Below are 12,763 nucleotides of genomic sequence, written 5' to 3' on the forward strand. Positions count from 1 at the left end.
AAAGTCAATAGATTTAGTTTTTTAAATATATCTTTCATCGAAGTTGCCAATTGTGCACTTTTATTACCAAAAATGAAAGTTTAATCTGTTCGTAGAGTTAATTAGTGGAGCTCAAGTTGGTTCCTGGTCAGCTGTGAACAATTTGTGAACAGTTGAAAAATTAGAGTACTTAACAATATTTTTTAATTTTTATATTTAAAAAAAAGCTTGGCAGGTTCAATAATGCTAATAACGTGATAACCTTACACAACTAAACTGTAAATTCTTGTCTACCTTCAAATCTAAATGTTCAGCTGGAATATCTGTAAACATTTTCCGGTGAAAATAAATTTCTTTCAATACCACCTCATCAAGATTTTATATCATTTCAGAATCTAAGGCCGGGTCTTTGCAACTCTATCTATCAATTAAGATATCCCTTCTCCTAATTAAACGTAGATTTTTGTAAAGGTTCCTTAATATCTAGAAGTAAAAGACTTATTATACTTAATGTTTGATCAGAAGTATCATTGTATAGTCATTATTCTGTAAATTTGAGGGATTATTGTATTTATAAAGGATAGAACCCACTAATCAGGTATATATGTATGTGGAGAAAAATAAAAGCATTTAATACCCTCAATGTTTTAACTTTTGAATGATGATCAAATATGTTAGCTACAACTTAGAGCTATTAATGTTTATTTTTTGTTTTAATTATCATCTTCAATGACTTACCACGTTAATAATTGCCATCCAACGACACCTAAGCTCATTTTCCTATAATTATACTTATCAATTTATTCCAAACATACATTTAATAATTAATGTTATTTAAAAAGAATACAATAAACAATACAGAATTAAAAGAAAACAAATGAACTTGAAATATTAGAGTCGTTTCAATTTCTACATAAAAGGGAAGATATTGAGTCTTCTCTGGAAACTCTATAACTTTATATTCTTCATATTATTTCCCATAAGGTATGGCGTTAAATTGTATATCAACATCTCTATATCTTTCATTTACTCATTCTTCTCACTTACGAGTATCAGCGTTTTTTAAATGTAGAGGAGCTTCCTTCCAATCGTCACTTTAGGCCCATCTCGGGTGGCCTTAACAGGAGTGTACATGTTTTTTCTTCTCATTCCAATTTATAACGCAATCCTCAACACCATCATATTTACTTCTTCAGTTTTGATTTACTCAGAAAAACATGCAATTGAAATCTATTTTTCTGCAACCTCACCGCCTTCACATACAATAGTTACAAGAAAGCATTGACTATCATTGTAGATTAATACTCAGTCACTAATATTACTATGTTGACTAAAACAATGATCCATTTGAAATAATTTGATGATTTTATATGAGATTCATAGTGTGAGTCTATTTTCAAATTTCAAAAAAACCCTATTAATGTTCAAATTTTGTTAAATTTTTTGAGGCTCTGCCCAATGGATTTTCTAAGCAATTATATTTTCTAATGAGATTATTCTAATCTTTAAAGAGACAGACTAAACATATACTACAGTTTTGTAACAGAATTGCATGATCCCCTTGTTACTAAAACATAGTAATATTATTTGAAAAGTGGCTAAGCTTAAAACTAAGTTGTATTTCAATTAATACAAATTAATAAATTGACAGTGAGCATTCCTGAATACTTAATTACTTTTCCTTTTCTAATTTATCAATTTTTACCGAGATTAAACAAGGCACAAATGTTGCATTGAAATAAAGTTATTAATGAAGATACTTTCAACAAAATCATTACCAGATTCTGTGTACACTAACAACATTTAAACAAATTATATACTTTACTCTAATAGGTATTGCAATAAACAAGTATATAACTTTAAAACAGATGCAGTTATGCATGCCTGTAGTTAGCAATATTGTTATACCGGAATAATATTAGCACTATATGCTTTCTTTTATACAAAAGTAGATGAGGTTAACCAATAAACACATAGGTAAGTATTGCTTAGAGCGATACTCGTATAATTTATACACAAAAATACATGTTTTTGAAATGAGTTTATCAATAGTTATGATACTCCATCCATTTACTCGAAAATACTTGCAAATTTTATAAGCTATTAATTATTGAACATTCTATAATAATCAATAGCTAATTTCGCTTGGCTTAGCTTCAAAGAAGTTAACAATTATTTTTTCTTAAATCCAATCTTAAAAGAAAGAAAGTATCATAGAAGAGGAAATTTAGATTTACTCTTTATTTGCAAATATTTTTTTGCTATATTTTACTTACTTTTATTTGCTAATATTTTTGTACATGCAATAATCAAATATTAAACTTAAAAGAAGTATATATATATATGTATTTAGGTATATTATATTCTTAAAAATATTGAAGAATAGTATTTTAAAGTTAAATGCTGAAACTTCAATAGTTCTTTCAAAACGAATCTAATAAAAAAATTAATGACTAAAATATCCATTTTTTAAAATATCTTTATTTAAATATCATTAACTTTTGTCCTTCTAAAAATTATTGAAAAGTTGAATTAGAGTATTAATTTGAAATTTAACATGCATTACAATCTTATCATAAATTTTGTCAGCTATTAATATATATATATATGCAAACTAAGTATTGCCTTTTCAATGAGAAACAAGATGGAGAATATATCCAACTTTAGGTTTTTTTTTATCTGAAGATATCGGTGCATTACTTCATGTGAACTAAGCCATCCGTCAGGATTACATTTAATTAGATGAAAAGGAAGACTACATACAGAAGGACTCCGATCCAAACAAAAAAATCATTTCAGCTTCAGCATATCTCACAAATAAAAAGATTTGAGTACCAATATCCAGATTTAATCTAATAACTATATAACTGCTGGATCTGAATATCTAGAGTACAGATCTAGAGCAGTAATCTTTCTATTAAAAAGTAATTATTTAAAATTTGCAATGATGAATGAAAAATATGGATGTAAGTAGGTGTTAAAACTTAATATGAGGAAATAAAAGACAACTTAGGATAGTCATCAAGGTCATGACTACGTCGTATTAACTCAATTGTGTTTTGATTTTGTTGTTGTTTTACACTCCGGGTACATCCCACATTATTCAAGGAATTAATTTTTTTATTCCAGTAGGTTTGGCCTTACAAGCCTATTTTAAATCTTACGGTTTTTTTAAAATATAATTTCGATTGAGAGACATATTTCGAAATGAAATAGGTATATAGATGAAAACTTATAGTTATAAAAATTGATAAAAAAAACATTTTAACAGTTAAAAGATAAATTATTTTTTAAAGTATCTTAAACCATGTTCTTACAACAATGTGATTAATCACACAAAATCCAGTAAAAATGGATTTGAGCATATATAGAAGCTAACATTTTTTTCCATTGCTTTATATTATAGCTACAACTAGAGAATAAACTTTATATTTCAACTTAAAAATATTTCCTGTTAAAAATAGTTCGATTTTAATTAATTTTTTCAGTTGAACTTTTAATTTTCTTATCAAATATTTTAAAAATGAGCAATATGAGGTTGCGTAAGAATATTTTCTAATTAACCTGATTTAACTCAATTATTTGACTGATTTTTTTAGTATTTTAGAAACAAGAAGATTTAAAATTTAAATATTTTCATATCCATTGTATTTGATTAGTATTTATTGATTTACATTTAAAATATTCATTACTTCTTACAATTAAAAAAAATGTATTATTAAATTTACTTAGAATAAAAGTAAAATAAAAAATGAATATTTTTGGTATCTTTGATTATGATAATACTAGTTTTCATAATTAAATATTCAATATAATTATCACATTACTTTTATAAAACTTAAAGTTACATCTTAAAAGATTACATTACCTTCGAGCTATTTATTTGACCATACGTAGTAAAAAAGGTATATTTCTCTCATTTTCATTAAAAATGCTTTAATATTTAATTATTAGTGAGATCTGAGGTACCATAAGGGTCAAGAGTAAGAATACTGTTGTAATTAAATTTACCAAATAACCTATTAAATATATATATTGTTTGAATGAAAATTGTAGATATGTTACACGGAGTCAAAAATATTCCATTACAGGTCTATAATCATAGTCATAATATGTATTTTCTTTACGTTTTTCGAATAATCTCACTCAAAACAAATCAATGAGGTACAAACGGATAAATTGTCACTTTTTGAGGAGTAATCATTTACTTTATTCGCCTTTCTGTTAATGTTTGATTAGATCACGCCATTCTAGTCATATATTATTCATTTTGACAACATTTACCGGAAAAATAATTTTATAAACTAAATATTACCTTAGTCTGAATAAATAATGCTTCCCTCATCTATGATGGTTTTAATATATTTTTTTAGAATAATATAACTTTTTAAATATTTAAGAGAAATTATTTAAAATTATAAAACTTAGTAGAAAAAAAATGAAAAATTGTAATTGTATTGTTTTGATTTAAATCAGCAGTAGTGAGAGATAAACAAACCACGATAATTTTCAAAAATTCTTTACAATATAAAAATTATAAAAATATTCTTAATTTTATAATTAAAAAAATCTAATACCCACAATATCCATTTAAAGTTTAGTAAAAATTATGACACTTGAAGAGAACAACTTTTAAAGTGCCTTCTATGTAAGTAACATGACTACTTATTGTTGGAAATGGGGAAAACATACGGTAAAAAGATTCAATATCTTATTAGATTAAGCAATGATTAATAATTAAGCCATGACGTTCTTCATTGTCCTGATTTAATTTATAAGCTAATAAGTTATTTCAATTCTTTTAAAACGTTTTGTAAATTTCATCAAAATTAGAATATCATTGATACATTATTAATAAAATTAAAAACTGCAAAAAAATGGCATTTACATCTTAAAAAATATCAACATACATAAACCATGTTTAATGCACATATTATGTTTGATAAATAGAACAGCAGCTTACCCAAATTATTTCATTTTACCATTTCTAATCTTATTTATGTCATTTTTTATTGTCACATAAAAGTCTGTTATTTTTTTTCTACTTTGTTCTGCTTCATATTTAAAATACTGCATGATTCTGTTATGGTAGATGTGTGTAACTATTTCTACTTCTTAAAAACTCATATATTGAAAAATAATAGCGTAATGAAACATTTTTTGGTAAACTATTTAATTTATTTCACTTTTTCTAGAAATTTGGGATTAAAAAAAAAATAATTGACAACATATCCGAAAAAATTGAATATCGTAACTTTTTAGTTTTGTCGAATAATAATTGAATAATCGATTTACATCAAATAATTATACAAAACAAGCAAAGTTTGCCCTAAATTCAACCAAATCTGATAAAATTAATGACTTTATCTTATGTCATCTTTGTGCCAAAGAAAATATTGCTAAGTATATGACACCATGCCTCCTTGTAATTCCTCCTATCTCTCTATATCTTTCTAATATATATCTAATACTATTTTTTACGAATACATTGCATATATAAAAGATTAAGCTATGTTTAGAAGATACCATAAAAATATCGTAGTGATGGGCTGCCAACGCACAAATGACGTAATTACGATTGGTATATATTTTTTCCATTTCACGCAAACTTTTATTCTAAAAATTAAATTCCATATTCATAGATCGAATTGATTATATGAATATAAAAAGCCAGGATTTGAATATTCATTAGTCGTTTAGCATATTATATACTCCAACACCCTATGAACGAGCTTCTCTTTTTTTTTTAGAAAATGTAGTAAATATATGTAGTGATGTAAATCGTGTAAATTTTTTAGCAGGTCAGTTTTTTAGAATTGGTAATCTGAAGAATGAATGTTATTTTCTTTAGTTGTTATTATTATTTCGCTTTTGATTAGTGAAATTCCATTCCTACTATATTCAAACCTGATTCAACGTTCGTCTGTTCTAATAACAGATGAAGATTAATCTTGAGGATTCATTGAGGAGTTATAATTGTAAGTCCTTGATGGAATCAGAGTAGAATTAAAGGATTGACATCACAGTGGTTTTTGCCAATATTCTTGTTTATTTCCTTCTTCTCCCTTCCTTAATTTTAGTTGATCAAATAAAGCTTCATGTCAACTAAGCAACTCTCCTCCAAAATATTCTTCAAATTGTCAGGATTACCAGGTTGATTTCTGGTTTTTTTTTAACATGCCCAATATACACATGATTTTAATTGCTATATACCTATATCCAAATTATTAAAAAATCAAAAGGATTAAATATCCAAACTTGTATAATTTTTTCTTCAACATTTTTTTGAACAAATATAGTTCGATTTTACAATAAAACGACGGTGAGGTCATTTTGATACAATTTTGACCTAGCATTAAATGTTCAACCCCCAGAATATCAAAAAAAATTATATTTTTTTTTAATCAATACATTTAGACAAAATTTTGGATCTATAAACTTTCTAAATTTATCCCAAATACATTTATGCCACCCAAAAACGGACGGTGAATCATTTTTCTACTATCAATTTTTACTTTTTCAAAAGGAATTAATTCTATTGATGTTTAGAAACAAATTAAATACTGAAACATAATTATTTTGTTGACTAGCATAGTTTTGAAACTTTGCTGGGATCATTTTTGATTCTGGAAGACTGGTGTGTGAAGTGCTAAACCACTGTACGTTGTTTGAGTATATATATAAGTCTATTTGTTAAAAAACTTTGGAGTGTTCCTTTAGCACAACATTCAATTTAAAATTAATTTTGTAAGCAAATAGTTACTGTCATTATTGAACCCTGCAGTCTGCAAAGTTGGAAGCAATACACCACTGTCGTTATTGTGTCAATACATAAACAAATCTTTATCAAAGAGGTTAAATTCCATCTGTAAAAGAAAAGGATTGAGATAAGTGTAATAACTTGTAGTTGTATATATTAATGCATACACAATTACAAATATTTGTATGGCTAAAGGTACATAAATTCTTTGATAGAACCTTTTATGGGTCATAAAAAACATTGTTACTATGAGAGTGTAATAAGAGAAGAGTAAATAACTTTAGAGTAAATAACTTTTAATAAAATCAATATTGACTAAGTATAGTATACATTTATTTACCATCATAGATCAAGAAAAGTTGATTTTATATTACCCCCCCCAATCATTACATTCTTTGGGTATTTGGAAAACTAATTTTTTGTTCACTTATTTTTTTGTTTCCACTTTCAACATAAATTATAGTATTGGGTTTCGATATGGAAATCTTAGACCGGTACGATACCGTTGTAATTTTGACTAGTTTGGTAAAAATTTGGTCTAGACCAACCTTGTAGTAGAATTCAAATGACAAAAATGTTAAAATAAAAAAAAAGTACCAAAAAAGCATACAGAATGACCGAACGAATGTGAGAGAACTCGTGGAGGTATAAGATTTGATACTATATTATATAAAATAATAAGTCTTATAATATTGTCCCATCCACTTAGCCATAGACATCAGTTCAGGAGATCTATAGTTAGAAATATAAAAGTACCAAGTGTCATAAATAAATAACACGTTAAAACTTAAAAGTAAAATCTCTTCCATTTAGCTTATGACAAAATTATGGACATTCTAGAGTTAGGAGCAAACTGAAAAAAAATTAAACAGAACATGCAGAAGGGAGGGAGGTAATGACTGCAGAAATTTTAATAAATTTAAAATTTATTTAAAAATTTGGAAATTTTCATATGTTTAAAAAAATGTACTTTTTTCGATATAAAAATTAAAGTTAAAGACTCTATCTTAAATAATATCTATATACGGACACATGAATATAAATTCAATTCCATTGAAAACATGGAATTCATTACTGTGTAAATTATTTTTTATTTTAGTTTTATGAAAAATTAAAGATATGAAGGTTAAAATGTGTTACTTTTGATTAAAAAAATGTGATTGACGAAACTTTAATCATCTTTATCCATATTTAGAGGTTATCTTTTTGGCTTTAAAATTTCAGTTTTATTTAAAAAAAAAAAACTTTATTTGGTTTCAGTATAATTCATAAAAGACACATGACAGCTTTTTAGTTTAAACTCATTATGCCCTGAATTCAATTTCATATGAAAATATTTTTTTTTAATTCTTGAAAATTAATTATTGGTGTGTGCATAGGTCCTAATTGCTTTTCTTTTTCCTTCTTTCGACTTTATAAAAGCAAAATTGTCAGTTGGTACCGCAGATGTGACTAAAAAAGTCCCACCAATAAAAACTGTTGTATTTGTCTTAATCTCAACTAATACTCCGTTTTAGTGACATAAATGGATACTTTCCTAAACGTAGATGATTGTTTACTATTACTTAGCGTACCCAGAAATTTGTCTATCCAGTAAAATTAAACGAATGTGAAGGAGAACTGTAATGCATTAACAAAGTTTTTGTTTTGACTGAAAAGTGGTGCGCTTTTCTGATGCATAACTAACTTAAAACGTAAACAAAACCTCATTTTACCTGCCACGTTCTGTTTCTAATCTCTACTTCTTTATATATGTATTTTTATAGTATCACGAATTAGTCACGTACAGTTATAAAGGGTTAAATTAACAAAATTAGTTCAATAAAATGCTGTCAAATTTGTATAATTAATTATAATAATTAAATAACTAGTCCAAATAAGTCATCAAAGTTAGAATCAATAAAACTATCCTATTTTTAAAGCACATGGAGCTTTTCATTAATATAGTTCTGCCAAATCAAATAATATTTTTCATCAAAAGAAACGATTTTAAAAATCTTTGCTTAATTGATATAGAAGATAATTCCCCCAGAAATCGTCTTTTTTCCTTTATGTTTTTCATGAGCACATTCATATGTAATTACTCAACATTTAAATGTTCTCTCCTCAAGAATGAAATAATAATGACAACAGTTTCATGGGACAAAATATATTTTTAAGTTGCTAACAACAACAAAATTTGTAACCTCAACATACCTAGGATTTACCTCATAAAAGAGATAAATTGCTCTTTCCACGACTCCATTGATACTACAAAAGATCTTGCATCTATTGGAACGGGCATCATATATGGCTAGCTGCATTTCACTTATTAATATAGGGTAGTTCAGGTAAATCTTTAACTACATCCGGAACATTAAGGAAAGCATTTCAATCTGATATTTCAATTTTAAAGTGATAGTTTAAACTTTATGTAAGTTTCGCAACTTTTGATTCAATACAAGTATTTATGATGGAGGTAACCCAGAAGAACATCGAATCGGCTGGAGCAGTACAAAGTCTAGTATACCTTAAGAATATGCTCGGGTATTCAAAAAACTGAGTATACGACGTCTAAAATTGGTGGAAGGAGGAGAGGGCATATAAAAGAAAAGCCAACTAGTCTCTGAGGGATAAAAAACGCACAGACAGATTCATCGTAGGCCTGAAACAATCCGTGATGGCGTCTCCTGGGACTCCGATTAACGTTCATGCCAAAAAGTGCCAAGTAAACCGTGCAACAGTCTCCAGCGTCATAAACACTGACCTGTGGATGAAGTCATACCCCTCTACAAAAGACATATGCTTACAAACAAAATGTAGGCCACCCGGGTTTCTCAGGTAAGAAAATTGCTAAAAAATTTAGAGTTCTATAGTAACAGAATCATCATTTATTATGATGAGAAACAATGGACTGTCAACAGAAACCACAACAACGAGAACGACAGATGGTTGGCCACAAAGAGAATTAATATTCCTATTTCTTTAAAATAAAGTTTTAAGCCAGCATTATGACCTGTGTGGTCATTGAAGCAATAGCGGTTTAATCCCTCCCATCTTCTTTGAGCCAAAAAAGAGAAAGTGGGTGCCGATAGTTACTTTGATCTCCTGTCTAACCTACTGATACCTTGGATGAAATCTGAGGCCATTCTGTCGAGCTCCTATTTCAACAATATTTGGCCCCCAAAACTTTTGCAAACTTTTTTGCCCTCAAGACCCAAAACTTGTTGAAAGAAGAGAATGTGCCATTTTAAGCGCAAAACCTGGCCCTCTAACTCTCTAAACATGAATTCAATGCATTACTCCTTTTAGGGGCAGTTAGAGAGTTATTTCACACAATAGCATCAACTCACTGAAGGCCTCCATCATCAAGTACTGGGACAAAATCTGCTGCAGACTTGGTCAAGGCCTGCAAATCCTTTAGGCCTTGTGCCGAGTGAAAAATTAGTGAAGGTGGCGGAGACATTAAATGCATATTTTTTTTCTTATTATTTGAACTTTTAAATAAAATTTTAAACGTCTATTTACTTTTTATTAATAAATATGCAGTTGTCTGGATTTACCTTACTCCACCATAAACATGGAAACGTTTAAAAAATCTTCAATAGAAACTAACTTCTCTATATTTATTATCATATCATAAAAATAAATTCCAGTAAGTTCCTAAGCCTTTTAAACCCCCATCGATCGTAAACCAGTCAAGGCACATCACCCTAATGTTCATACTAGCCCGGTAATAGAAACTGAAAGAACATTTTATAATTACTTAAACTGTATATGAATCTTGAATATTTATTTAAGAAAAAATATCTTTTCGAAGATCAAGATAAGACTATTGTGCTGGGGTGCTGAAAATCCTAAAATAATTTTTTTGTTAGATTTGATTGAAAGTACATTTAAATTTTTTTTTTGTTCAGATTATCAAATAAAACAAGATTATTTTATAAAATATTTATTTCCACGTAATTATAGTTTGTTTATGAGTATATAAGTTGAATTATATATATTAATTGAACTCAAGAGAATTTTTTATTTACATTTTTACACATCTGTTATTACTAATTAGCCAATAATAGCATATTTAAAACTGTTAAGCTTTTACCATTTTGTATGTAACATGCTTCAATGTAAACGTGTTTTTTTCTACTTTTTTTTAAAGAAAATTGGAGCCTCATTGTTTGTGCAGAATTAACAGCAAGACCTACTTTAAACTAAGCTTATAATTCTTGAATACATTTTCATAAACTTTTTTATCAAAATATTTTCTAATGACTTTTCAAGCATTACCTTTAACGTTCAGAAAACAAAATTGTGGAACCTTAAACGATTTGTATATGGACTTTGAAACTTACTTTGAGAACACGGATTTCGCAAAATGTAGTTATATTATGTCAAATATTACAATATAGAACCTAACTGTCAGAATTATATAATTTCGAATTGTTGGTATTTCAATGACTGAAAAAATATGAATATTGGACTTAATGTTGAACACAGCTATTTTAGATTTATGAATATTTCTGAAAATTTTATTGGAAAAATATTAAATACTACTCTAATATAAAATTTTCAAGTTTACAATTTATTATAAAATGCTAAATTTTGAAAACTAAATAATTTACTACTAAATTTATTCTTCCTTTAAGCTTTTTTTATCACTGAACACACTAAAAAATTTCAATTTTTTTTATATGTGGAGAAAAACAAACTAGGATGTAAAAGTTGTTAACATGTGTAACATCATAATAGAAAAAAATTATTTTTAAATTTCATGTTTGAGATTTATTTCCTGATTTTTTTAATCTATTTTTTTCCAAACAATTTAATATTTGATATATAAATTTAAAATTTTTTTAAGAGTATTTCGGAAGTTTTTTGAAATTTTTTTTTGAAATTTTTTCCCAAAAAATTTATTTTTCATATTTTGAAATATAATAATATTTGAAGTAAATTTATTGAAATTTTTTCCCAACATTTAATTTTACAAATTAACTTTTGGAAAACATTAATTTCGAAATTTTTTACAAAAAAACCCTGTCAGACTTAATAATTTTGGGCTTACAAGCTCAAATTCATGAGTAAATAAAGTGTGCCAAATTTAATGACATAATTTTTTTAGTCGGTCATGAGATATACTCATACGGCCGCTGGTGTTTCTCGTATATTTTTGGATCCAAAAAAATATAATTCTTGAAATTTGGAACTTAAAAAATATATATAAAATTCATGAGGAAGTACTTGATCAAGAATTTAAAAAATGCACTACTCTAATGAAGGTGAGACTTTAGAAACATACTTACATATGTGAGGGCATTACTGTGCCAAAAATCTACATGTGTACACTTTTTTAAGGAATTATTACAAACAATAAATTACAATTAATAATAATATTGAGCATTATACTTTCCTAAACCTTTTGTATAAATCCATAATAATTTATCTATTTATTTTTTAGGTAAAGGACCCATCAACAATTCCCACTTCAGAATAGTTCGTAAAGAAATAAATTTTTAAATAAAAAATGAAAAAATATTGGATATCATGAAGAAAATATTACTATTAATTATCTTCAATTACATCAGTATAGGTAAGATTATTTACTTATATGAACATACATTAAAATGTAAGGGTTTCATAAAGAAAAAAAATTTTTTTTTTAAGAAGAACCACTGAATTAAAATGTAGTAATATAACTTCTACTGCATTTTTTCGAAGCATATTATGATTTTTTTTTATAAATTATATTTTGTTGTCAAAACTTTAATTTATTTAGAATTCAAAAAATAATTATGTTCATTTAATCTCTCATGTACATATATTCATTCACAAAAATAATTAATGTCTTGGAAGAAATTAAACAACTTGTATAAAAATTTAATTCATAACAAAACTTTTGTTCATTCCAATATTTCAAAACTTTTTATATTGATGTACATAGTTCCTTCCAAGGCAGGGGGAGTGAGAATGTACAAGAAGTTTCTACAGAAATGAAAAAAAGGGGAAAGTAGTACTATCATTTAAGGGGATATAAAGGAATCTTGTTCA

The 12,763-nt window shown here is 26.7% G+C and overlaps 1 protein-coding gene across 8 annotated transcripts in view; it reads left to right on the forward strand.

The window, feature by feature from the left end:
- LOC121115955 (uncharacterized) overlaps positions 1-12,763 on the forward strand; it is a 285,728-nt gene that overhangs the window by 190,108 nt on the left and 82,857 nt on the right. For all 8 annotated transcript variants that reach the window (XM_071887922.1, XM_071887923.1, XM_071887921.1 and 5 more), the window contains one exon: positions 12,174-12,305. In XM_071887922.1, coding sequence (XP_071744023.1) covers positions 12,260-12,305 — 46 coding nt within the window. In that variant the 5' untranslated portion in view covers positions 12,174-12,259. The remainder of the gene's footprint in view (positions 1-12,173; positions 12,306-12,763) is intronic.

Source organism: Lepeophtheirus salmonis, chromosome 4, assembly GCF_016086655.4.
Source record: "Lepeophtheirus salmonis chromosome 4, UVic_Lsal_1.4, whole genome shotgun sequence".
Taxonomy (NCBI): Eukaryota; Metazoa; Arthropoda; class Copepoda; order Siphonostomatoida; family Caligidae; genus Lepeophtheirus; species Lepeophtheirus salmonis.